The following is a 27,728-nucleotide window of genomic DNA, read 5'->3' as shown; positions in this document are numbered from 1 at the left end:
TACCAAACCAATGCAATCACCCAAATGTGATTTCAGCTCCTGCACAGTTAAGGATGAACCTCAGGATCTTTGATGGGACAGAACATGCCAAGCCTCACATATCCTTGCTTTGCCCTGCGTAGTAACTGTTTGGCCTAAATATTAATCCGGGATCTGTTTCTATGGACCTGAAAGAAAAAAAAAAAAAAAAAAATCTGTTCCCAATTGTGATTGGATTCTCAAGGTGTCACTCAAGTCACCGCTGAGTCATTTGCATAAGGAGGAGACTATAAATGAGTAATGGTTTAGGAAACGCCTTCCCAGGCGCACTCCGCTGATGCTGTTGGTACAAGAGAAAAACCAAATCGGCGACATTGCTCTGGTAGCTGATTGTCTGAAAAGATACTAGCAAGATGGCTTATAGATCAGCTCCACATTCCTCTTATAAGAAGATGTTTGGCGGGGACAGAGCCACGGCCAGGACCAGCTACTCCAGCCGCCAGTTCTCCAGCCCGGTGCGCTCCTCCCGGGTAACCTTCGGTCTGTCCTCAGCCCCGACCATCTACGCAGCGAAGACCCAGAGGCTCCGGAGCAGCGCAGCCATGCCCCGGCTGGCCTCCGAGAACTTGGACTTCTCTTTGTCCGACGCCATAAACACCGAGTTCATCACGAACCGCACCAACGAGAAAGCGCAGATGCAGTCTCTCAACGACCGTTTCGCCAACTACATCGAGAAGGTCCGCTTCTTGGAGCAGCAGAACAAGATCCTGCTGGCGGAGCTGGAGCAGCTGCGGGGCAAAGGCACGTCCCGGGTTGGGGATCTGTACGAGGACGAGATGCGGGAGCTGAGGCGCCAGGTGGACCAGCTCACCAACGAGAAGGCCCGGGTGGAAGTTCACCGGGATAACCTGGCAGACGACATTGACAGGCTGAGAGAGAAGTAGGAGGCGTGGCACTTCTCTATTCTCTGCTGTGTGATGTTAAAGAAAAATCTATATGGCTTTTGTTTTGTTATGTAGGTCTATAATTCAGATGAGTTATAGCCAATATGTGCACGCCCCTTCATTATTGGTAAACCTTTACGAATAGATGCATATGTAGGCGAGACTTCATCGAGTTTCTTGGTAAAAATGTTCGTCAGGCACTGCGCAAAACCTGAGCCTGAGGTGCTGCGCCAGCTTTGTGTCTAAGTGAAGTTTATTTTTCACTCACACGTTTTCATGGCGGTGTTTTAAGGTGGAGGAGCTCCAGTAGGTGTTGAAATAAAATGCTTTTTTTTTTTTTGTCTTTGCAGGTTGCAGGATGAGATATCCCAGCGGGAGGAGGCTGAGGCAAACATGCAGAGCTTCAGACAGGTACAGTATGATTCATCTCAATAAACCATTTCCACATCAGGCAAACTCTGCATATATCTTCTATCATATCACAATTTTGTGACTGGAGTGATAATAGGGAATGTGTTTTAGTTTTCAACAGCAGAAGATGCTGGTGTGCCCTGAGCTCTCCACTGCCCCTCCTCAGCTATTCCTGGTAAAAGAAGGGTTTAAACCCACAAATTGTTGACAAGTGATGTCAAAGAGATTAGATGAGTCTTCATTATCAGCATGAGTCTCGCTTCTAGCAGATACCTGGTGTAAATGTCCCTTTAATCTCTATCTAATTATTGCTGATGAGCTGTAAAGTCTGGAATGCACTCTTCTGATGGCACAACAGCAGATTCTAGCCATGATCTGAAATAGCCGTAGAACCGAACTGACCCCGGCCTGGTACAAAAGGCCAAGTTGTGGCTGTTGAGTTAAATCAGGCCTGCAATGAGAGGAGATCTTTTTTAAGTCTGACTGGTCACACTGAAAGAGCTGGACACAAGCACAACAACAGTGTGGACCCAATGTGGTTATCAGAGCGAGAAGACAAGCCACCATGTGATCCAGCTGTCTCGTTCTGGGAGAGCATCAGCAGATAAAAATCTCACTTGTTGTGGTCTTGTCAGAGATTGTTCCCTATCACTGGGTTTCATGGTGAATAATGAAGTGATGATGAGTCTTACGAATAGTTTCAAATAGGACTCATGAATTTAAAAAAGACAAGAGATTTAAAAAACAAAAAATATATTTGTGCTACACAAAATGTGCTCCTTTATGTAGCTTTTAGGCTCATAGCTAAGAGTAAAAATATGTCTTTCAGAGGTTGTGTGCAGTAAGTTATCAATACATGGCACAATCATGACCTTGTCCATATGAATAGCAGGAAGGAAGTCCCTGTGGCCTACCACGGTGGCACACAGACAACAATCCAGGGCCAGCAGCCGGCTCTTGCTCAGTCAGGCAGACAGTCACTCTTCCAGCCTCAGGCCTGTTTGGGAAACCCTGCTGAATAGCACACTTTGTTTGTGGCATTAGAGCAGGGGCAAAGCTGCTTCATTTGCTGATACCTCAATTACAAGCCTGCCAACGCCCTGACAAAGCACAGCGGTGTGGGTGTGTACCACAGTGAGTGTGTATATATGAGACAAAGAGTGGAGTTAAATAGAATATAGTAGGATGTTTTTAGTACAATAAAATGTTTTGCATTATAGTGTTTTTTTTTCCACAGGTGAACATCAGAACAACCAATAGAAATTTCCAGATTAAGAATGCAGTTAGGTAATTATAAATGGGATTAAGGACCTCTTGGATAATGCTGTGCAGTTCTGGTGTTCTGCAGAGCCCCCCTTTATTGAATCAAACTTGGGACATGGAAACGGTCTCCCTGAATTTTGCGCAACCTTTGTTCCAGAGATAAGAACAGACAGGTCGCAGGTTATAAAGTTTGATTTATTTGTTTTATCATATAGTAAGTGGCCTCTGACTCCACTGGACAAACCCCAACTACGTCTCAAAACACTCCATTACAAGTTAAAGTCCTGCATTCAAAATCTTAATTTTTTAATATTAAGCTCTCCCTATGCTCTTAATCTGAAAAGTGATAAAGAAAAAGGTAAAATATTTCCCTCTGAAATGTAGTGGAGTAGATGTAGTATACAATTAAAATACTCAAGTAAGTGCAGTACGTGAGTAAGTGTACTTAGTTACTCTCCACCACTGCCAATCTGCCAGTGTTGCAGTCGAGGATGCTGCACTGTATACAACAAATGGAGATACTGAGAAAACACCTTAATGGACTGTTACAGGCATCAGCAATGGCACTCGTCATGTGCCTACAGTTGATTTTTATTGGATGCATGTGTTTGTGACCTTGCTGCACTACACAATGGGTCGTTATGTGTGCCTGGGTGTCGTGTGAGTGCTCTTTACAGCATGTGAAAGAGCATTTTTTTTTCCTGTGTCAGCAAACACGTAATGCATAATTCATGTCACCTTCACAAGTCACCTTATTAAGAGTCACTGTCGTGGCACAGGATGTGGACAATGCTGCCCTCACCAGACTGGACCTGGAGCGGAAGGTAGAGTCACTCCAGGAGGAAATCAACTTCCTCAAAAAGTTGCATGATGAGGTAAGCTTCCTTTTATTGTGGCTTCTTCACTGCAGAAACACAGCGCATGCACGGTCTTATGAGCTAACTTTAAACTCTTAGAAAAATTCAACCAAACAATTTGAAGTATTTGTTAAACTGCTTAAGTACCAAATTGGAAGAGTTCAGTGCACCAGAGCTTTGCCAATACAGCCAGGGAAGTCAAAGGGCATTAAAATAAACACTGTATGTTGTTTGTGCATACTATGCTCTATTGATTCTATTGCAGGAAATGTTGGAGCTGCAGACCCAGATCCATCAGCAGCAGCATGTGCAGGTGGACATGGACATAGCTAAACCTGACCTGACAGCTGCTCTGAGGGATGTCCGTCTGCAGTACGAGAATCTGGCCTCCAAAAACATCCAGGAGTCTGAGGAATGGTACAAATCCAAGGTGAGGATTTTCCACAAAGCTGGAGAGTAGTTAAACTTTGCAATTTCTAAAAAAAAATGTGAAAGAAACTTTTTAATGGACTGCAGCATGCATGCTGTAACACATTCAATAAAATTTAAAGCAGCTATAATCAATATTTTTTGTGGATCAAGTGACCATTTGCATGTGAAAGTGTTGTTCTGATGAAGCTATAGAGAATAACTGAAACACTTCAGTTCCCCTTAGCTCTACTGAGCATTTTAGCATCTTTCAGCTCATTATATTTGTTTCTGGTTTCAGTCTCCTCTTAGCAACATTGTTTTTGGCTACAGTAAGCAGCTGTTTTCAGTGGAAAAAAGAAAACACTTCCATACACAAAAGAACAGACAGACAAAGTCAGCGACTACAAGGTGAACATAGTGAAGGATTTAACTGCTAAAGAGCCAGATATTTTCTTCAGGAGTTGGTGGAGAACAAAAACAAAAGTAAAAGAGAATGAATATTAGAAACACTGCTCCAGATGAATGATAATGTTGCTCGGTGACAGCTGGATGTGTAAACAGGCAACAATGTCACCAAACTTAAAAAGTGTTCTCACTGTTGTGTTTACGTTGTATTTCCACTGCCCCATGTGGCCAAAAAAATCAGTGAGCACAAGTTTAAATTAAAAGTGTTGTTTCTTCTTGAAAAGCGATTGAATAATCTGCCAAAATAATAAAAAGCAGCGAGGTAAAGTAGAATCTTTCTTCCTTCCTTTCTGACCTCTGAACATTGGCACAAAAGGGAGTAACCAGTATTTCAGTGAACACATCGATGCCTTTAGACTGCGTCAACCATCAGACTGCAGCGCAATGTCTGCAAGTCTCTTTTGTGGCCACATCTTTCATAATTTACATGCTTCACGCTATATGCCACATTCACTCTCCCTCAGCCTCTGACTCATCATTTATTGAACAGTTGATTTCTCAGTAATCTTTCCGTCTCTCTATCCATCTCTGTCTTTCTGTTTGTCACTGCGATTGACAGTTTGCTGATCTGACCGAAGCTGCAGCCAGGAATACTGACGCTTTGAGGGTGGCCAAGCAGGAGGCCAATGACTATAGACGCCAAGTTCAGGCCCTTACTTGTGAGGTGGATGCCCTCAAAGGAACTGTGAGTATGCAACCTCAGGCTTACGTCGTAGTGTACAAGATAATGGTGCATAATCCAGGTATAGCTGGAGTCAAACTAACTGGCCACAAAAACTTGTAAGCTGAGAGTAAGAGTTTGAATAATGACACAGCAAAAAGGGAAATGTCCAGGGAGAGTTTATTTTCACGGGTCAGGTCGCAGAGCAAAGAAATCACCCTTGCATTTTATTTTCGTTTGAAACGAGTTATTTTGGCTGCCTGAGTGTCATATTGTTCCCTCCTGGCTTCCATCCCAGAATGAGTCCTTGGAGCGCCAGATGAGAGAGATGGAGGAGAACTTCTCCCTGGAGACAAATGGTTACCAGGACACTGTCAGCCGTCTGGAGGAGGACATTCACAACATGAAGGACGAGATGGCCCGTCACCTCCGGGAGTACCAGGACCTCCTAAATGTTAAGATGGCCCTGGACATTGAGATCGCCACCTACAGGAAGCTGCTGGAAGGAGAGGAGAGCAGGTGATGGATGAAGATCTTGTATCCAAAGTCCAGCTGACAGATATGGATATAATTACTTAATATCAATAATTTAATATTAACAAATACACACATTGATTTGTGGACTGTACTTTCTCCTTTTTCAGAATCTCCACCCCACTGCCAAACTTCTCATCTCTCAACCTGAGAGGTACGATCACTTTGTGCATGTTGATTTCACAGCAGTAATATTGGTATTGGTTGTAATTCCAGTTGATTAAATAAGACGTTTTTCTTTCTCAGAAACAATGATTGAATCCAGACCTCATGTTGAAACCACAACAACTAAGAAGGTTCTCATCAAGACCATTGAGACCAGGGATGGTCAGGTAGAATCCACTTGAAATGATTTTCAATCACTGAAGCACTTTTCTGACAGTCATTGGAGCTCAAACACAGTTCTTGCTCGTCACTTTTTCTCTGCCCTCTACATCTTTTTTCCAGGTGATCAATGAGTCAACCCAGAACCACGATGACATGGAGTAATGATGTCTTTGTCTTTGCCAAACAACCAACAAAAGCAATATGAAGAAACACAATTCACTGGGGCTGCAAGCAAGCGAACAAACCAACAACACACAAAAAGCACACAGCTTTGAAAAGTGCCTTTATATGTGATGATCCAGTAAGCCTGTTAGTTGACACAGACTGTATTTTGCTTCCTCCTTTGCTGAAAGTCTTCTCTTTTGTCACATTTGTTTTGACGCAATAATGAAAGCAGCACAACATAGAAACCCTCACTGAGCTCTACAAAAATCTTTCTTTGTAACCAAAGTAGTATTTTTGATTGATATGGCATGCACACTCCAGGAAATCTGTATGCTAAAGATGTCACAATTGCCTGTACGCAGCAATAAACCATTAAGACTGAAACTCAGCCATGTGCACCAGGTGTCATACTTTGCAACACATTAGGGTAATGAAGTAGCGTTGAGTAAAATAATTCCTCATTTTAAAGAAAAAGGAAGTAGTTGTCATTTTAAGTAGTCTGTCCTTATTGTCATTAAACTGCAATTTGTTAAACTTTTCTCAATAAGTAAGTAAGTAAGTAAGTAATGGAATAAAAAAATCATAATTTGAGTATTTCCATTTTATGCTATTATATACTTGAACCCAACAACAGGACATTACATTATTACATTAGGAAATATGGCTCTTTTGCTCATAAGTGTAACAATCTCATCAAAAGAAAATTTTATCATCACAAAAACAGAAATAATATTTCTAGGCTGTCCTGCACACTCACCACATTTAAGATCTACCCTCTACCACAAATGAGGGGGCGTTACAAAGCATTTATTTAACAGGGAATTTTGAACACACCACAATCACTGGGTCGCTTTTGTCTTGTTTTTAAGTTAATGAAATAAAAAGCAACATCAACAGCTAACAGCCGGCAGCTACAAGCAGTTCTCATCCAAAACCCATTCACAAATCCAGCAGAACACGCACATTGAATGTCTGAGCTCACTATCGAAGCTGCTTGTATTTGACTGCCATCTGTCGGCGATTGATGCCAACTGAACCGTGTTGTTTGGCAGGTCATTCAGAGCAGGACACGTTGGACGTTTGGGAACCAGCAGGTATTTTTGACTATCATAAACCACATGCAGGTTTATTCAGGTCTATTGCAGCGCGGTACAGGACAGGGCCTCTGCTCATTTTAATAATCCGGGACAGCCGCGGGCTAATTGATGTCGCTTTGTTTTCGCCCGCTTGCCCCGAGAGATCAGCGTGTTTGTCGACAGAGCAACTTTCTCCATGTGACGTGTCTGTCGGTGGAAACACAAACCGAGGGGAGATGCCGACATGACCCGTTTAAACTCAGTTTTTCGGCTCTTTTATCTGTTTAAATTTTGTTTTCAGCTTCGGTAAAAAAAAAAAAAAATGAAGTCAGCTTCTTCTTTTTTTTCTTTTAAGTCCATGGCACCGTTTACCGCGGCGAGTAGAACAAAAATGGAGTCAAGTTTCAACAGGTTGTGAGTAAAATGAAAGGTAAACTCAGATTAACCGATTCCGACTGAGTTTTTTTTTTTTTCTTCTTCTACTTTTTTTTTGGTGATGGGCTCGGTGACTTCTGCTCTAACGAGGACGAGAAACGCGTTGGTCAAAGTCGGTTCAGAGCCGGAGAACCATGACCCGGAGAGGAGCCAGTCCGCCCCGGAATCGGACCGGGCCAGGAAGAGGAGCGCTCGGTTCAACGTCTCCATCCAAGCCGGACGGCAGAGTTCCCGACAGTCGCTGTCCGAGGTTCTGAGTCGACAGGACTCCGATGGAGTCAAGCAGACTTCGAAGAAAAAGAATAGTGAAGGTCCACAGAGCGGTGAGTGGAGGACTTTCTGTTCGTAGAGTAAGAAAATGTCTCCTTGCTATTTGGGTTTGTGTCATAGAAGTTACCCGTACAACAAAAATCAATCATATATGTCAGAAAATAATAGTAAAGAGTGGTTGAAAAAGTATTCAGCGGTTTTACTTAAGTAGAAGTTTCAACACCTCTGCAGAAATAGTCTGTTACAAGTACAAGTCCTGCCTTCAAAATTTACTTAAATAAAAGTACAAAACTATAGCTCTCAAGATATACTTTAAATGTCCAAAGTAAAAGTACTCATTGCGTAGAATGGCTCAATTCAGAATAAAGGCTACATATTATATTATTGGATTATAATGTGTGAGCATCACTAACACTGCAGCTGGTACAGGTGGGGCTACTTTAAACTACTCAATGTGCAGTTGGGCAGCTTAATCTATGGTAACATATGATCATGTATTAGTTGATTTGTTATGAATGTAACTGGTAACTAAACCTGCGAAATGATTGTAGTGGTGTAAAAAGTAAAACATTTGCCTCAGAAAACTAGTGATAAGTAGCATAAACTAGAAATACTCAAGTAAAGTACAGATCTCAGAACTGTACTTCATTATAGCACATGAGTAAATGTATTCAGTTACATTCCACCACTGTACTTAAGACCAGTTTTGAGGTACTTTGCTTGAGTATTTTTACTTTTTGGTTACTTTATGTTTCAGCTTTTCTACATTTCAGAGTCAAATACTGTACGTTTTACTCCACTGCATTTATATTGACATATCATTAGTTTTCTGATTTAACATACAGAGCTGGATGATGCATTGCTGTACATTAAACAGCTATACAAAACAGTACACAAACTACTTAAAAGCTGCACCTCAGCCAATTACAACATAAAGTACCATCTCAGTGATAAGCACAGGTGGAACTAATAACTTTAACGATGGTTCAGCTCCACTATGACGTGAAAGTGAATCAGGATCTCATACAGCAAAATGGGATACAGTTGTTTTTAATGTTATTGATTACACCTATTACTCCTGCTGTGAAACACATCTGTAGAATCAAACTAAGTTTTTGCACCTTTCAATTTCAGGTATTCAGATCTTTTACCGAAGTAAAATCGCCAGTCGACTGGTGACACACTCCATTACAGTTAAAAGTCTTGCATTGAAAATCTTACATATCACAATGCTCTCCTTATAAAGGGTAAGGTGTAAGCCATTAATATTATACAGGAGCCATTTTGCCACCTAATGAATGGTTTTACTTTTACAGTTCTGTTACAGTTCTGTTGCTAATACTTAGGTACTCTTAAACTAAAGTACCTGTACCCGAGTAGTTAGTTACTTTACACCACTGACATGCAGTGTCTCTCATGTTTGTCTTTGCACTTGTTTGCACTGATCACCAATTGAGGTGTCATATAATGCACCCGTAGGAGTAGGTGAATGGCAGTAAAAGTTATTTTCTTCTCTTCATGAGACGGCTCCTCCCTCAGTTTCTGGCCTCAAATACAGCTGTTGTGTTACTTTATACTGCACAGCTCTCTGGTTCAGTTCATGGATTTTTCTGTAGATGAGAGCAACTGGTCACTTCAGAGGATTACTGTGAATATGGCACTGAAAAAAAAGGTGTTCACTGAATGAATTCTGAGCTCTTTGAAGGCCAGCCTCAATGCAACATATCTCCACTACCAAAGCATCTCTTTGATGTTCGAGGTGTCGCCACCACTGAAACAATCAAAAATAACAGTCCTATTCATGTGTGTGAAACTGCAATTTTGCAGAGAAAATTTCTTTTTTTGTCTTTTTTTTCCAAAATAAAATGTGGAATGTTTTACTGAATCATCATGAGCTGGAAAAAGGTTGACTTCACGTCTAGTTTTAGCAATTTTTATGTATCCGCCATTTCATCTGCAGTTTCCACATAAATCCATGCAAAATAATATTTGAAACTGCAATTTTGCACAGTTCTTTATGGGAGGTTTAAAGTTTTTTTTTGTAGTTTACAGTTCAGTGAATCTGTGCACAGTGAATGAGCAGGTCCAGTTAAAATCTCTGCTGCAGCTCGTGAAAATTACCCTATTGTAATATTAGAACTAGTGTTTTGACCTTTGTGTTACTCAGTTTCCTTCTGTTCACCCTGTTTATCTTCAAGTCTCTGCTGGCGACACCTCTAGTTCCAACTCCCTGCATGTCTGTCCCGGAGGAAAATACTTCTCCCTGGCTGACTCCTAAAATACCAACCGCACTGTGGCGTTTCCATGACCGTATGACAGTATGGACTCCCGTTGAGTTTCCTCCCTTGTCCCAAGTGATATTCATGTGTGTTAAGGAGTCTCCTCCCTGACTCTCAGCTGACTGTACACTCACCTGTTCCTTCCTGAGGAGCAAAACACAGACACCTACTTCCCGATCAGCTTATCTGGTTGGGCTCCTTCAGTGTCAGACTGTTCCAGTGGTGCACAGGCCTCAGCCACTGCTTGGTGCTGAAGTTTAGAGACTACATAGGATAGTTTGACATTACTTCTAACATCTTTGGGCGCTGGCTCTTGTCTGAGTTGCCATGCCAAGTGAGAGCGTACACCCCACAATTAAGATGGATGGCTAATTTTAAACAGTGCCAAGGCTCCTTCAGCTACCTAGAATGCATGACCAGTATTGCAGGAGCTGAATGGGAAATGTCTGAAAGTCAGTCATACAGTCAGGTGTAGATATAACCTATTGGAACGATTCTATAATAATAGTGGTGTTGAAGAGCTACAATTACGCTGCTGTTGATTCCATTGCTGGTGCAAGAACTGGGTCATATTAAGAGAGTTTCCTGTGGCTTACAAGTAGCTGTAGTCTTTCTTATGGCTAATATTAGTCATACTCAATGTTGCTGTAGTGACACACATTTTTGAGAGGAATGATTATACAATATCTGTAGGTGTGTAGTAAGAAACCATTGGCAGTTCTTTCAGTTTCCTTATTTGCTAACTATTATGATTAATGATTTTTTTCATTATTAATTAATTGGCAATTATTTTCTCAATTGATTGAGTTATTTTATCAATAAGATTTCCAAAAAAATAATGAAAAATGCTCTCCATTGCTTCCAGAGCCCAAGGTAACACCCTCAAATGTCTTTGTTTTGTCCAACCAACAATCCAAAACCCAAAGGCATTCAGTTTACAATGATATGCCAAAAAGAAAAGCATGAAATCTGCACATTTGAGAAGCTGGGAGCAAACGTTATCAAATAACAGAGTTATCAGAAAAAAAGTATTAAATAATTATGTGCTCATAAGTGCTCAATAGGGAGGCACACAAGTACAGAGGAACATGCTGAATTTATTAACCACTAAATCATCATGTGTAAATTTGCATCAAAGAAAACAATGTGTGAACACCTCTTCATAAAATTGTTCATATTGTTGGTAATGTAATAGGTGCTTAATGTTTTTTGAATGGCAGACTAATGTATCTACTTCTATATGCTTGCTTTATTAGATGTATGCTTCATTAATTAAGAATCAGCTGTCCTATGAACTGGAAATTTATTTTGTAATTGGATACTGCAGTTGATGTGATGGGACTGTAAAAAGATAATACGGTATGGAGGAAATATACATCAATGAACGATGAATGCGTTCCAATTTTAATAATACAGCAGGCCTATTACAAAGTGTGTTGATCAGTGACTATAATCTGATTTAGAACTGACTGTAAGACGCTGCTACAAATTCGATCAAAGTTTGAAAGATGTTTATTCACAAAGTCCTTGATAAATAGTGTTTGGCGTGCGTCTATGTGAACAGTGCACTACACATCAAACTGTTAAATTTTAATGCCCAAAATTTTATTTATTTTATAAGTTTATTCTCACATATTAGTTTCTGTCTGCAAGAAAATGAATGAAAACAATTTCTTCTTTCATGTTAATACAAGAGCACCTTACTTTATCAGAACCAAGAACCAAAACCAGGCTGTGAGATAACAAAACAATACAGAATAATCCATTACAAATCCAGTGACGTGGTGCAGCTGTGACACATGTCATAAGTAATTGAAATCAATTTAAAATAACGTTGGATCCAGCATCTGTGCCCCATATGGCAAATATGTGTTCCATCTATTCCTTCATCTTCACATCTCATCCTTTCATCTCTGCCTCACACTGGGAGGAGGACCTATTGAGCAAGGAAAAGATGCAGGTGAAGGAAGAGAGGAGGCATATAAATAAGGAACCAGAAAGAACCTAAGTGGTGGGCAACCCTGTGTCATGTGAATTACACACAAGTGTAATTTATGTGTATTTGAGATTTACATTCATTAGCAATGTTTTCTGTCAGTGCAGGAAGTAGCACGATGTTCATATCGTTCAATGAAAACTAAGCATTGGGGTTAGGGAGGTGGCCAAGTGTTTCAACTGTTTAATCACTGTTGACATTTTTGATATTAAGTCATAGTCTTTCACTGACTTTAACTGAGTTGCTTTAGTTGCCGTGTCTTAACTATACCTAATAATATAGTTTCTACTAGCAGTTATTGTCTGAATTGCTGGTTGAAAAGTACTAGTACTGAACAATTTACAGTCAGTTTGTGGACTCATAGTTTTTAGCTTTCACACTGTATGAGAATCAGCAAATATATTTGAATTAAGGCTGCAGTCAAATTATCTGCTGACTGTTTTCTCAAAGTGTCACGTTGGAGAAGCAGGAACTTGCAAATGTTTGACACTGTTGCTTGAATCTTTGCTAAAACAGTGAATTGATTAATCAAAAACTGTTGTTTAATTTTCTGTCAGTTTACTAATCAGTTAAATGACTAATTGTTTTGGCTGTAGTCTGTGTCTGCAACATGTTGCAGAGTTGTTTCATTTCGCTACATTATTATTTATTTATTTTAGGGTCTTACACACTTTTTTACAAATATTTAAGGGGAAGGGGAAAAAAAAGAAATTTGCAATCAAGCATATGATTTACCAAGTTTGATTTTGTTTTTAAAGACCTCATCCATTGCGTGTATTTTGTCTCTGACATGTAAGTTGTTTCACAGTCTGCACAGTCTCACAGTGTTGCACAACTTGTTGATTCTCCAAAACAACATGTGTGACATTTTTCATGAAAAGTGTAGTTTTCTGACTCCACCTAAATAAGACTGATTAGTTGCTTTGGTCTGCTGGGAGGTGGATGTCTGGGGTGTGGAAGATGCCCAGCTCTAATCAAAAGATTTTCATGTGTTTGCCCTGCTGACCTAACGCTCACCCAGCTGCTTTTGCGTCTTTGATCTGGAGCCATGCTGTTGCAAAAATCATTAACTAAACTTGTGCAGTATATAGCTTGATGCTGGCCTCCCGTTCCGGGTCTTGGTACAGCAGGATCTAAATGACAGTTCATGTAGCTCTCTGTTTTGTCAGCTCATTTCCCTCAGGTTTGCAACACAGGGTAACATTACCCTTAAAGGTGCCTCTAATGAGTATTTAGCTGGGGAAAAGGCAAGCTCCCTGGCACCCTGTGTGTCTTAATTACATGAGTGTGTCACTGTGGTGACAGTGGTGTGGGGACTGACAAAGTGTGTGTCGTTCCACAGTCTAGGGGAGACCTCTAATGAGCTTGTTTTTCTGTCTGATGGCGTAGTTGTTGTCTTAAATTGTGATGTGCTACTGGGACAGATTATACAATCAAAAATCTGAACTAAGTGACTGCATCCAGAAAATGAAGACAATGTAGAAATATAATCTTGTAAGTTATTATAGGGCCTTTTATTCATAATATACTTTATTTATTAGAAAACCAGCATGTGATTTAAATATGCAGATTTATTGGGTGTGATCTGAACTCACCACAAATAAAAATAGGATTGTTTAAGCATTGTGATGAATTTAGTACAAGAGGCTATTTCTACTCCCCTAAGTTAGTCCTCCCCTCCCCTTTATCTTCACGACTAATTAATGTCTATTGGCGATGGCCTGTCCTGGTGTTTGATGGCCAGATCAAAGGTTGAATGATCGTTCACCCTCAATGAGCATGCAGCAGGAGCAAGCAGGTGTGTTTTTGTGTCAGTTCTCCAGTGTAGTATTCCTCTGTTAAAAACCAGCTTAAAGTTTAAAATGGCAAAAAAAAACAAAAAACAAAAACTAACATACTATGTGAAATTTACACACAAGTTGTAACTTCTGCAAACATCCAGTCAAACCTGAATGAGTTCTGTCTCAATTGCATTAACAAGAGCTGCCTGCACAGATGTACGTAAAGACAGCAGACACAGAAAATAAGTATAGTATACATGCCGTTAAAACGACACTAGCCTAATGAGTGCTATTGCCAAATTAACCCCTTGTCATACTCAGTGTAATGTATGCAATATATGTCTGAAAGGCCTTTGCGTTGCCTAGTGACAGCGACGTTGCCCTAGTAATGACCCTTGAAGAAAATGGATCTTGACAAGGATTCAACAGCTGTATGGTCATAGGATACACCTTTCAGAGCAGCTGTTGTATTACATGCTCCTTTTGAAATGTGTTCTGGCGTAAAAACCAGCATCCATTGGGTTAAACATCGTGTATTTGGCCTGACAGGTGTAACCCTCGGCACATGCTGAGTTATGGCTTTGTTGTGAAGAGGGGTGGTGGTATAAAGATGTATAAAAAACTATAAGACATTAATTAAACAACACAGAAAACGAATAATTGTAATGCTAATGATGAGCAAAATCAAATATATTTAATTTCAGTAACTACACAAAAATTAAGTACATTTAACACAAATTAAATATCACACCACCTGTAAAAGCAATCTTGTTTGAAACAGCCAGGCTCATTGTATAAAATGATCATACAAAATGATGAACAGAATTGAATTCTGTAAGCAGCTGGCTCCAGTTAACATGTCATGTCATCATCTGCTGCTCATCTGGGTCCCGGCCCAGGTCGCGGGGGCGACTGCCGCCCAGTCCCACGGGTGGTGGGCCCATGGGAGGCAGTGCCGCCCGGAGTGGGGCTCAAACCCACAACCCCGAGAGAGTGAGTCTTGTGCTCTACCAACTCGGCTAACTGGGCGGTGGCTCCAGTTAACATTTTGTTGTTATAGCCATTAGCAATCATTAGCTGCCTTTCTCAATCTGCATTCTTATCTGTACTTGTGTTTTTGTAAAAAGTTACAGCAGTCACAGCCCAATTCAAGGTCTGCATCTAGCCAAGTACAGTTCAAAATACTGGAAGTGTTCGTGCTCTGTATGTTTTTTTGAGGATTCTTTGGGAGCTAATTTGTGTGGATGTGGGATACCAAGTATCCCACCTTAGCTACAATACTAATGTTGCTAGCAGTGGATTGCTATGTTTCAGAGAGTCAAACTGTGTTTCCATAACAAACGTTGTAGCTGCAGTTGCAGGCTGATATTTTGTCAACGAATGACAAAATATCATTCGAAAGCGAAAGTGAAAATCTTTTTTTTGTCTGGTTTTGATATGATGTTGATTTGTTATTGCTATTGGAGGTTTTAACAGAATATCCTGTGAAAAGCCTGCATTGCCACGGGTTTATAGGTGATACATAAAGTTGTAGAACATGTAGCCTCCTAAAGCATCATAAAAATAAAAGCACAAGCACAGTCCTTCAGTTAAGTGCGTTATGTAATCTCCTTTCCAGCTTCTGCAACCCCAAATGCATTAAACGGGAAGCGTTGCAGCAAACTTTGGCCACGGAGCAGACACACTCTCAGAAGAAAATCTCACCCTTAAGCCCCCTTCTACCTCTTTAATTAACATTGCAGGTAATTACACGCATTCTTTTAAACTCACTTTTGGAGGAGAAATTTAATATCAGTAATATGATAATATCATTAACCCTATTGACACAGCTGTGGCCTCAACAGGGTATTCATATTTAAATGCCGCAAACAAGGGCTTAAAAAGCACATTGTAACCATTTTGATCCTTTCAAACAAACGGTTACCGGGGAGTCTGCTGACAAAGGGAAAGGATAACAAAGTTGTGATATTCCCACACATGCCCTCATTAACATAAAAGCTACCCAGGAACAGGCAGGCACTTGATGCGGCACAGGGAGAGTGCTGCAAAATTAGGCTCCTCACAAATTGCTACATACAGTATGAATTGGCGGCTGGGGAGAGCAGGGTGACAAGAGAAGGAGAGCATAAAGGGCTCTTACTGTAGCTCGCAAACAAAATGAGATGGAGTGTAATTATCTAACAAGTGTATAATGTGTCCACTGCAACTGCACTGATTGACTGAAGCTGGCTCTGCTACAACTGGATGGATCCTCCTGATTGTGATCGATTTCCTTTTTCTCAACCTTCTTGTACTTCACTGAGAAATCATGCATTGATTGCTGTCTATAGTGTTATACTGTATGTCCTTATTTGACAGATTAGGGATTATTTACTAATGATCATTAATTTAAATGTCTGATCACTCATTAGTGTATTGCTACCCTGCAGAGTTTTGATGAAGGTGTTACCACTGAGGTTTGAAGCCATCATGCTGCATTTATTAACTGTTTGTGGGGATGTGTTAAGGCTTGTAAATCCCCTGTCTTCACAAGCATCATCACATTGCTTAGATTATATGACATACCACTGAAGTAATTTACATAATTGATCGGTTTTCAGAAAGGTCGCGCAAGGAAATACCAGAGATAGAAAGAGGAGAACAAACACAAGGAACATACTTAGTTCAATAGTGGCTTAAATCACGAGCCATCTGAATAAAGAGTGGAGAGGAAAAGAGATTTGTTTTGCTATATCGCAGAAGAGTAAGCAGTATATACACAGGGATTTAAACGTCATAGAAGTCCAGTAGTGATTTGTACCTAAATCAAGAAGGAAATGATTATTGAAAGACAGTACTGTATGTCTTCTGATCTGTGCACATGCTATTACAGGCACAGATATATAATTTGAAAGAAGGTGTGAGAACAAGCCAGAAGCCTCCATAAAGAGCACTCACTGACGCTAATCAGAGGGGAAAATGAAACACGGAAAAATTCCTTCGCTAAATGTCAGATGGTGCTAATAAGGGAAGCTTTTTATCCTTTGTTGGTCTGATGTGTGCAGGTGTGTGGAGATGTGTATTGGTGCTTATTTAAAGGTGGTTTAAATAAGCACAAAGGGAGGATTTTTCCTGGATAACTTTCAAAAAATAACAAAGAAAACAGTGTCCTTGCTCCGGTGTCATTTAATCAACGTGCATTTAAAAGGAAAAAAGAAAAAATAAATAAATAAATTTGAGGCAGTTTGTGTAACCATTCGACTGGCTGATGTAAGTTTGATTTTTTTTTTTTTTTTTTTTTTTTTTTAAAGTGCAGTACATGTAGCTGCTAATGGACTTTATCTTTCGGTGCCTGAGCAAATACCTGCTGCAAAATGAAAAGCGGAGGCATTGATTTAATGAGTAGTTTTGACTCGATACACCTAATCACTCCCTCTCTGTCTCTTTCCACCTTTTACTTTCCTCTCAGTGCTCATGCACCATTGCACGATTTTAGAGTCCATTTTTTTCCATGTTTGAGTGTGTGTGAGCAAAACTAGAATAGACTACAATAGGCCTGTGTCACACCAACTCTGAGCTTGCAGTGCTTTTGCTATAAATTCTTGACAGTAGGAGGAGTCACGTTCATTTAAAGATCTCTAGAGATGTGTGCTCCCCTCCCAACCACCATCACCACTACCACAACCACCACCACCACCACCGCCACCCACCACACACACCTACTGTACCTCTTGGGGAAGAGAGACGAGGAGAGAGAGCAGGGTGGGAGGGGTGGAGGGAGATCGAGAGAAGAAAAACAAATCAAGAGCCATAAGCTCCTTGAAATTAGCTTGTTGAGGTGTGAGAAACGGGAGAGAGGGAGAGAAAAGATATGTACAACAAAGACAAAAGGGATGAGGACTTGAGAGAAATTCTCCTGCTCGGTGTCTGTAACGAGAAGTGGTGAGTCTTTGACAGTTCTCTTCCAGCGCTCAGCACTAACCAGAGTCGGAGGACTGCATTTTTTTTCCCTCTCCACGAGGAGAGTTACCCATACGAAACTGAAACAAGACACTGCAACTGATAAGAAGCGTTGAAAAACAGATTAAAAGGCACAAGGGTGACCGGAGGGTGCCAAAGCGATGGAAGCGAACTCCAAGAAGCATCGATTCAGAAAGGGTCGGAGTGCCACCTTCAGCATTGATGGCTTCAACATCACCATAGGTAAGAATGTGTGGGGTAAGGCAGAGCATGAGGAAAGGTTAACTGTGTTTGCATGTGAGCCAGATGCATAGAAGTGAGGTGTGCGTGAGAGAGAGCGTGAGGCAGAGCAGTGAGGCGTTTAGCACCAACGCGGTGACATCGTTAAACACATCACATTTCAGCCTCTGCACAACTCAACGCATTAGTCCGTTCTACTGAAGTTGATGCTTGCCTCTGTAATGCAACTACACCATGGAAACAAGGGGGCTTCAGACTTAAGCTGTGTGCTGCTGACGTCACCAGGAATTGGTTCTATTGTCTTGACAACCAGAGTGTTGATGAACTTATGTGCCACTTGCCTTGTTTTTTTTTTTTGTTGTAGCTCTTGTGAAACGTCTCATAGGACTGAGTGTTAAAACACTGTTGAAAATAGAGAAATGCGAAGATGTTCTGTGCCAGAGACATTAGAGTAACTGTGTCCTCAGAACTGGCGGCGGTTCATCAGAGCTTGTTTGACAGCTTTGTTGTGTATGCAGCACAGGTGAACAAGTTGTGATAATAAACATAATGTGCTGTGAGTCTTTTTAAAATCACAGGACAGTAGTATCATAGAAAACTCTTTGAAACTACTGACAGTCTTAAAGTGTTAGAACTAAAACTGTAAGATGTACATTTACTTTTTTTTCGACACTTTCAAGGGCAATTGTACTCTGAATCATACAAGGCAGAAAACTGTCACTGCACTTTCTGCCACACCCCAGTCAGTGTTATCACAGCAGGGGTTTTACCACAGCTGATAGTAAACACCTGCTGCAGTGTCACTGGGTCAAGGCCAGATATCTAACAAGCCTATAAGTTTCAATCCACAGAAGGGTAAACTTCAATATCAAATAACCTTTCAACTATGCTTTTACTGAGGATGCAACAGAACTGGCAATGTCTGTTTGATAGTAACTGTTTATCTTTTATATTTTTTATTATGTTGTGGAATTTGTTATAGCTGCACTAATCCTTAATTTTATGCTAAAGGTGGGCCAGATGACTAGTTTCAGAATTACCACCCAATGTAGAACCTCACCTCACCTTTACAGAGTGTTTCAGTATCTTTCAGTTCATTGTTTTGGCTTTACAGCCCGCAACTTTACTGTTTTGGTTCACTGTTCGCTGCTCTTATCAACCTTTTTTTTTTTTTAATTTTTGCAGATGTAGTAGGCAGCTGTTTTCAGAAAACAAGCTCTGATGAACCTGCACAACCTGCCCAGTGAACATAGAATGATGAGATTGTGAACATAGTGGAGCATTTAGCAGCTAAAGAGCCAGATATTTTAGACTGAAAAGCTTAAAGGAGAATCAGTGATGGATTTAACAGTTGTCAGGTTTCCAGACAAACAACTCTGTGTCTGCTGGATGTGTAAAAACTACTGTTTACTAACATGTTCAACACAACTTTATCTGGTGATAATATGTTGTTGTGTTTACAGTTTACTTCACTGTTCCAAAGTGAATTTAAAAAAAAGAAAATTAGTTAACACTGCTTTAAAGTGGGTTTTGCAGAGCAATTTTGTTATCTAAAATTGGGTAGGGCTAACTGAAAGAGACGGGCTCATCTCATACAGAATCAGTCTCCTTATATGTGCAACAGTTAACATTTAAACAGTAGATTAATTATAATACTTGTTTGGAAGATACTACACTGTGCCGGAAATTTCTGTTGGATTTGGGATTGTGAGCCACAAGCTCAGTGCTGTTATTGTTGTGTCACATGAGACGACCTGGTCTATGACACACTGACTGCCTATCAGAAAGCACCTAAACTTATCTGGATGATATGGATGTACTGATAAGAAGGGGAACGTTTCAGGGATTAGGGCGTGAGGACACAGAAACAGGAAGAGAGATGGCCTCAAATAATTTCCAGGTGTTTTTTTTTTTTTAAAAGCATTATAAGCAGCCCTGAAAGATTTTATGATCCTGCAGAAAATAGACTTTGGATTTTCCGCTTGCATGGACACATCCTGTTACCTCTAAAAACCTGCCTCAGTCACATGTGGCCTATATCACAGCCATACTAGTACCCACAAGTATGGTAGTTGTCATGGTAACCTACAAGTGTCACAATCAATTGCTCACTGGGCCTTGGTTTTAGTCCGTACAGCGTTTTGCCAATCACCTCCTCTGAAGCGTGACTCCTAAGCGCTGGTACCTCATTGCCTGCCTGGACACCTTGTGTTCACCCCTCTATTAAACTAAGAGCCTCAACTGTAGCTGGCAGCCTCTGTTGAGATTCCAGCCAAGGTGTTTTGTTCTATGTCAGGCTTGTTAGCTTTGTTATGTTTTTGTTGATGTTACACAGCTTGTGTGGAGGAAACAGATTTTAACTTTTCAGCTCATGTGTAGGGTTACAGAGCATCCAGCCTGTCGTTCTTTACACGGACATGCAGTTTTGTTTTTGTGTTGGTTTTTTTTTTTTTCCCATTACAATTTTCACTCCTACGTACACAGTCATTTTGTTTAAATCTTTTGAGGTTTTTTTCAATCTTGTGCTTCGAGAAAAATTAGCAAAACAGATTGACTATTCTTTCATTAATGTCTGAATTTGTGTCTCTGTGAAAGGCAGTTTTTGCTTGGTACCAATTTTGAACAAAGCATGGTTCTATTGAAAACAAAAGTTGTAATTACTGGCAAGCTCTTTTGTCATTGTGTTTCCTAATATCCCATTGTAAAGACTGTACATGCTTGACATGTGATTCTTAGTCTTTTCCTAGAGAATTATTCTCCTAACAAAGTCTGAAATAAGTGAAAAAATACACAGTATAAATACACAATACAAAGTGATCTTCATCCTATAATCATGAATGAAAAGCAATCTTAAACAAATACAGTAAAGCTGACAGGTTATTATGATCAAAAGTACATCAGAGTGCATCTAAAATAAGCACATAATTAGTGATAAACTATGACTCACTCACATATGGGCATATGCACGTACTGTATGTAGATGTGTAGATGAAAGATGTTTTTCAGAATATTTGATTCTGACTTTATCTATATCGGGTGATACATTTAATTAAGTATAAGAAGAGATGTGTCACATTTCCCATAAGTTTCTGACAAGGTGTTAATGCTCTACCTATAAACATCATACCTCAGAAGGTCTGGGATTATAGAAAATCCTCAATGACCTCCTCCATTTTTCATGTACTGAAAGTTCATTCATTCTCAACTTGAACTTTTGTTTCCAGAAGTGTCCTGAAGACAGAATTTCTTGTTTGTATTGTAGCCATGTAGCCATGTCCAGACTTGACAACATCATCTGTCTGTCATTGTCAGTCCAGCATATAAAAAGTAAATGTGAAACTTGTGCATAGGATGAGAAAATGGCCAAAAACTACCTTCAACTGACGAACAACAAAGACAGAGCTGATTGTTTTTGGTCAGGGGGGTATTTCAGGAGGGTGGTGTAACAAACCGTGAATTCTAATCTCTGTGTTGATTAAACTTGACAAGTTTTCGGTTTCTGGATAAGAATTTGTTCAATCAAGTCACAGTAGGTTCATTCGCTGTGAATGTACTGTTGTCAGTTGAGTGCTCATAAAACAATGTGCCATGAGAAAAGAAGAGCAGAGCTTCCTATTTCACCCCAGTGAAGCAACAGATATTAATGAATGTGTACGCAGAATATAGTCATACCCTTTGGGAAATGTTAGCACATCATCACATGTTATCGTCTCACCAGTTACTGCAGTAAGTGTACAGCACTCGTCCTGTGAAGTTTAGTGCCAACCTGTCGAGGTTTACCAGACTTTGATTTCTAAATTGTAAATTTGAGGGGTGTTATGCAATGGTATGTTCTGTTGTCTGTAATCTGATGGATGCAAAACCTGCTTGGCAGCAAATGAAGATAAAATCCAAAAACAGAATTCAAACTGCATTTGCTTGTAGCCAGTCTGACAGCATATTTTCCTTTAAGCTACGTAACTTCTTTAGTAAAAGCAATGTGACGTATTTCCGACTGAAACAGAACCATGTGGGTTGGGTTTAGTTGCATGAGGGATTTAAATCACGTCCTTCAGATGTGGTTGGATTACTCAGTGTGATACAGAACTATGGAGAGATACAGCTGCAGAGGGCTGTTAGCCTCCACATGAGTGTACACCTCCATCACCCTCACTGTTAGATCAGGAGAGGTAGGTAGAAAAAGGTTAAATGAATAAATTAGACCTCAACCACATCCTTTGGAAATGTGAACAAAGTTTTTGCCAGCTAATATCCAAACACACACCGCTTAATAAAATAGTGCTGTGATAGCTACCCACACTAGCTAACAGTCAAGTGTGGATTTACATGATAGGCGGGATTAGCTAGATGCCCCGAATCATATTTGAATTTATGTAACTACCCCCAAGTTCAAGATGAGTCATCCACATTATTTTTACAATTTGCAGGAAGAGAAAAGAGAGGGATTTTTAAAAAAATAAAAACACTCAAAATTATTTTTGACAGTCTCTCAGTCTCAGTTCAAAAGTTTAGTCCATTCAAGGCAACAGAGTTGTGAACAACTCAAATCTTGTTCATATTCCCACAGTTCCTGATGGTTTAATTTACTGTACATCCAAGGTCTGAGGACAATCTGATTATTGTTATAAACCTAAATCAAACATTATTGCTTGTATTCATCACAGAAAGATGAAGGACATGTATCCTCTGCCACTGGGAGAAATTCAATGAGGCCCACAATCATACACATATGTCTTGAAAATGGCCATTTCTCGTTTTATCGCACAAATGTCCTTTAACAGAGTGCAGCATCATTGTGAGGAGGAGTCTCCATCCACCTACACAGCACAGTTCACAATAAGACGTTCAATGTAAGACAGAAACTGTCGTGATAAAGAAAAAGACATGTAGTATTACTTCAAGCTTAACTGAAGGTCAATGTTATCTGCTCCTGCGTTGCCTCTAAAGGTTCATTCATGAACATAAATGGAAAAAATGCAGTCTGTAATGGGAACACAATAGACTTTAGATCACAGAGAGGAAACTACAAATACAATTACTGGAACACAAACTGAAGGCGGGTTGGTGAGTGTACATGATGTTAATTAAAGTTAACGGGATATTAAAGTATTTTGTCACAGAATTTCCAGTCTAAAGAAGACCTACAGTAGAAGAAATGAAATGAAATGAATTAGTCTTTATTTACTTTGAGTTTGTGGTGGGCCAATCAGAAAATGCTTTTGGGAAATTGTGCCTTTCATCTCAGCAATCAGCAGGGTGGGGTGGAAGGGTAGTTTCTATCTCTTTCAGGGTCACATGACCAGGGTCACATGACCACAGGTTGTGGAGCTAAGCCTTGAGCCTGCAGGTGTTCATCTCAATCCTGTATTTAGTCCTACTGTGGGCCAGGCCTGGGCAAATAACAGTGCTCTCTGACACTAACTGGGACAGTCAGTCTTCTGTGATCATATAGGAGACCCAGTTATGTATTTATTTATTTGTAATAATATAAGTCCTTATAAAATTTTACCTCTCCTCTGCAAATGTATTGCTCAATTTAGACTTACAACAAATTTGTGAACCTTGCCTTTAGGAGTAGTAATAATGTGAGCTCCATCACGTTATTGTGGCTGTTCAGAAAATAGAAAAAAGTCCAGGAAATTGCGAAATCATGCTTTTGACTGGAAGAGAATCGCCTGCTCTGTCTTTAGCTGCGCATTAATGCTGTGTAACGACTTCCTTTTCATAAAGTCACCTTCATTTACTGTGATGTGGGGATGTGGGTTCCTTCAGTCAATTACCCGAGCCATGAAATATAATTCCCTGATCATTACTAAAAAGCCTTCACATAGAATTGTTTCTTGTTAAAAGCGAAAAGTCTTCAATTCTGTGGCGTTTTTCTCCAATGAGTCTCATGGTTTTTGTCCAGACATGACCACAAAATTGGCCAATTAATGTTTCAGCACACGATGTAAGTTTGTGACAGACTGACAATACCCGCAGGCCTCCTTTCAGTTGTGATCAGATGAGGCAGACAAAAAACAGATTTTTTTATCCATAGTTTGAACTGTTTTGATCGAACATGTAAATACATGATGCACTAAAGAAATTACCTGTTGGGCCAGTAAAGGACAAAATATACTGTCTTGAGAACAGGCTGCAGTGACATGACTGTCACCTCTCCAAATTAGCACGGATGAGCTTTTCCAAACAAGTTAAATTCAAGTGGTTCACCTGTCTTTTGTGAAATGTACAGGAGCTAGAAAATCCATCCCTTGTGATTGTGGTGGAGTTTTTGTGGCGCTGAGCTGGGCTGAGTTTGGTATGATATGCAAACAGAAGCGAACAGAAATTTTCTAAATCATCATGACATAAGTTTAGCGTCTGAGTTTTGAACATACTGTTGAAAACATTTATTGATTTTGTTGTTAGAGGCATGGACGGATGAATGAGCTGGCCTACCAGGCCAAAGGGTTCGAGAGGTCAAAAGGACCCAGGCCACAAAAAAAAAAAATAAAAAATTACACAAAATGTCCATAAACAGGCGCTAAGATTACTACAGGGGCAAGAAAACAACCACAAAGACACAAAATGACCATAAAGAAATCCCAAAATGACTACAGGAACAAAAAAACAACCACAAAGAGGCACAGAATGGCTATAAAGAAATGCCAAAATGTCTATGGGGCAAAAAACAAACACAGATACACAAAACGGCCATAAAGGAGCCCATTTTCTCATAATCTGTCCGTGGTTAGGGGGCAACTTTTCTCTTGAGCTTCTCACCGTCTGAATGTTGAAGTCGTCATCTAGTGGCCAATGAGGAAACTGCATCTTGTGACACCTAACACATTGGCTTCAACATTCAGCTGTTGGGTTATGGAGCACAAACCCTCTGGAAGTATTTATGTGAAAAGGATTTACTGTAGCAATGAGATTATTAGTGATCGGGCGTGTATTTGTCTTCATCCCCTTCTCAGCTAACAGCAGTGGAAGTCAGCATAGTTTTCTGAAGCTGCAGCTCAGCCAGCTGAAGGTTCAACGAGTGGTTTGGCTGCAGTTTTCATATTGTGTTGTTATGCTGTTAGATTAATGACTCTTGTCTCTCCTCTCAGGTTTGTCATCATTGAGTTGTTTTTCCCATAGTACTGCCGCTCACTGGATATGCGTTTACTTCACCATTTTCTCTACATACTGTGTGCTGTGCTCAGTGGGCAGAGATTCCAGCAGTGCACCAGTCTCTGAAGTGACAGCAACAATTATAGTACTTTCACAATCACTTAAATCACACTTCAAGACAATTCTAGGGTTTAATGGAACAGTAAATGACCCTCCTGACTGCAAAAGATCCAACACCCCTTTTATTTAATCTCAGACAAAAATACATGAAAGTGTGGACATATAGAACATATAGAAACCAGTAAGCCAGTGAGGGCAGGATGTGTAGAGTCTCATTACAATTAATTCTGCTTCATGTGGGAAAAATGTTTGTCTATGTGACTGCACTTGTTTCACATGTAAAAATGGAAAATCTAATTTTCCAGATACTGATGGTTTTGAAGTTTTTGGTAACCACTGAGCAGGTGGTGAGCAGATGTTTTGAAATAGAGTTTCACATGTGCATGCACACAGCATTTTCTGGCATCCTTTGACTCTCTTCCATCTTTTTCTTCCTCCAGTGGCAAATGAAGATGGAGAGAGCTCCACCAGACCACAGGCCAGTTTTGCACGTGAGTGTAATGGTCATTCTGTATTAGTTATACTTAATTATGAGCCTGTTCACTAAATCCATTCATTTCAAATAATTCCACCTTTCAGATCAAAGTATCAAAGGGACATTTTACCCTGACTTAATGAGATATTAGCAGCCGAGACTTCTCACCACCTCAGTATAATGGAGGTGAATGGAGTTTTGCTTGTTATCGCAGCATAAAAGTCTGTTTTAAAAACTCAGCAACACAATTTTTCAGATATCATTTTGCTTCTACTAACAGTAATCCTCCCACATATCTCACTGTCAGCTATTTTTAGTGGTAACTATTTTCTGCGTCAGGAAAAGGAAAGAGAGAGAGAGAGAGAGAGAGAGAGAGAGAGAGAAGGAGAGTACTGTTAGATTACGATTAAATTGTGCAATTTCCCCATTGTGGGACTATTAAAGGTTTATCTTATCTTATCTTATCTTAAATATGTTTAATTTCGTATCATCTTTTCAGTATTTTGCAGGTGGTGCTCGCTACTGTCCGAAAAACAGACAGCTAAAGTTTAATTTATTTTATACGACACCTTTAGGTCTTTGCAATGGCTACAGATCTACAAATGGTTTATGAGCTGATAAAGGATTATGAACTCTCCTTTAAAGAAGAGTTGACTAGTTGCAGTTGTAGTACAAATTGTCTGCTGTGTAGTTAAGTGTGCATTACTTTGAAAGATAAACTAGTATTGACAACATACATCCACATGGGGGCAGCATTATAAAGCTGCTCAATTCTCTTAGTCTCTTCTAATGAGATCCTGAAGGACATGTACTGTAAGTAGAAATTTGACAAACTGGTTTTTGTTTTTTTCTTGAATAATGGATGCAAACAAAGGAAAGCTTGATTCATGGCATCATACAAAATGACTGTAACGCCACTGAAGGGTTTTTTTTTTTTTTTTTGCAGGCTCAAAGTCCCAGAGTGCTTTGTGGAATGCCATCACAGCGGGGATGGGGATCAAAGGCAAAGAGCAGAAGGCCCCCCTGAATGACCCACGAAGTCCTGAAGAGATTCTGGCTGACGATCTTCCTGCGACAGAAGAACCAGACGCCACCGAAAAAATGGCCATCAGGTCTGACAATGACAAATTCCCAAAGAAATAGTTACCGTTTATTATTTGTTCGTTATCGTGGAGTGAATCTAGGTTCAGGCTACAGTTGGGACATGGACAGCCATGTCCAGCTCAATATCTTGCACAGGTGTAATTTGCATATTGTGGGTGTGCCTCTTTAATAGTATGCAGGGAGGAAACAAGGCAAGGTATACGATCAGGTATCACTCTGCACTATGTATTTGTTTTCTCTCTGATTAATGTGAACTTGATTATCAAGTTGGCAAGATTTGAAGTGGAACCTCTGCTTGCTTTCTATGAAGAGGATAATCTTCTGTCTGACATTTAGCATTCCTAATACACACACGCACTCACAAACATGCACGCACACACACAGTCAGACACACACACACATGCGGTGCTAATTGCTATGTATGGCTGCTGACCTCAAGGGATGTGGGCATGATTGATTCCACCTTGATAACAAGGACTTCAAACCACCATTAACATAATTTGTTGTCACTTTTAGAATATTGAACGCCTTTTAACGCCTGATTCCAATTAACCTTGATGGCTCTGGAGACCGTTACAAATGCCGCAGGTGGCGCGAAGTGAGCATTTGTCAGAAGATGCTAAAAATGCACCTAGCGTACGTTAACAAGCTTTTGATTGTATGCAAAATAGACAAGGAGTTATGGCGAGTCGATTTGGTTGATTTTTTTTCTTTTTAAACAGTTGTGTAGCAAGCTTTCACAGTTTTGGAAATCCCATTTGGCTTGTTTGTCTCAGTCTCTTTTTCTACTTTCCGAAGTCTCACTGCAGTAACACATCCTTCCTTTCTGGTGCTTCTCTACAGTATCTCAAATTACAGTGCAGTTGTTCTCAGTCATAGTCCCCCCCTAAACACAGTT

The 27,728-nt window shown here is 40.1% G+C and overlaps 2 protein-coding genes across 6 annotated transcripts in view; both read left to right on the top strand.

Moving 5' to 3' along the window:
* Positions 1 to 314: 314 nt before the first annotated feature.
* LOC121193561 (vimentin A2-like) lies at positions 315 to 6,405 on the top strand. The gene is made up of 9 exons (XM_041055922.1): positions 315 to 919; positions 1,274 to 1,334; positions 3,377 to 3,472; positions 3,720 to 3,884; positions 4,890 to 5,015; positions 5,290 to 5,510; positions 5,636 to 5,679; positions 5,772 to 5,857; positions 5,973 to 6,405. The coding sequence occupies exons 1-9, from the start codon at positions 393 to 395 to the stop codon at positions 6,012 to 6,014; spliced, it is 1,368 nt and encodes a 455-aa protein (XP_040911856.1). The 5' UTR covers positions 315 to 392; the 3' UTR covers positions 6,015 to 6,405.
* A 1,184-nt stretch (positions 6,406 to 7,589) lies between these two features.
* The window catches only part of pde1cb (phosphodiesterase 1C, calmodulin-dependent b), an 83,655-nt gene continuing 63,516 nt past the window's right edge, over positions 7,590 to 27,728 (top strand). For 3 of the 5 annotated variants that reach the window (XM_041055246.1, XM_041055245.1, XM_041055244.1), the window contains exons 1-3: positions 7,590 to 7,851; positions 25,692 to 25,742; positions 26,673 to 26,838. In XM_041055246.1, coding sequence (XP_040911180.1) covers positions 7,590 to 7,851; positions 25,692 to 25,742; positions 26,673 to 26,838 — 479 coding nt within the window. Of the gene's footprint in view, positions 7,852 to 17,744; positions 18,037 to 25,691; positions 25,743 to 26,672; positions 26,839 to 27,728 lie in introns of those variants that run through there. The other 2 variants (XM_041055248.1, XM_041055247.1) reach the window with 1 other exon arrangement.

This window comes from Toxotes jaculatrix, chromosome 14 (genome assembly GCF_017976425.1).
Source record: "Toxotes jaculatrix isolate fToxJac2 chromosome 14, fToxJac2.pri, whole genome shotgun sequence".
Classification (NCBI taxonomy): Eukaryota; Metazoa; Chordata; class Actinopteri; family Toxotidae; genus Toxotes; species Toxotes jaculatrix.
Note: the sequence above shows the minus strand (reverse complement) of the source record. Positions and strands in the feature narration are given on the sequence as shown.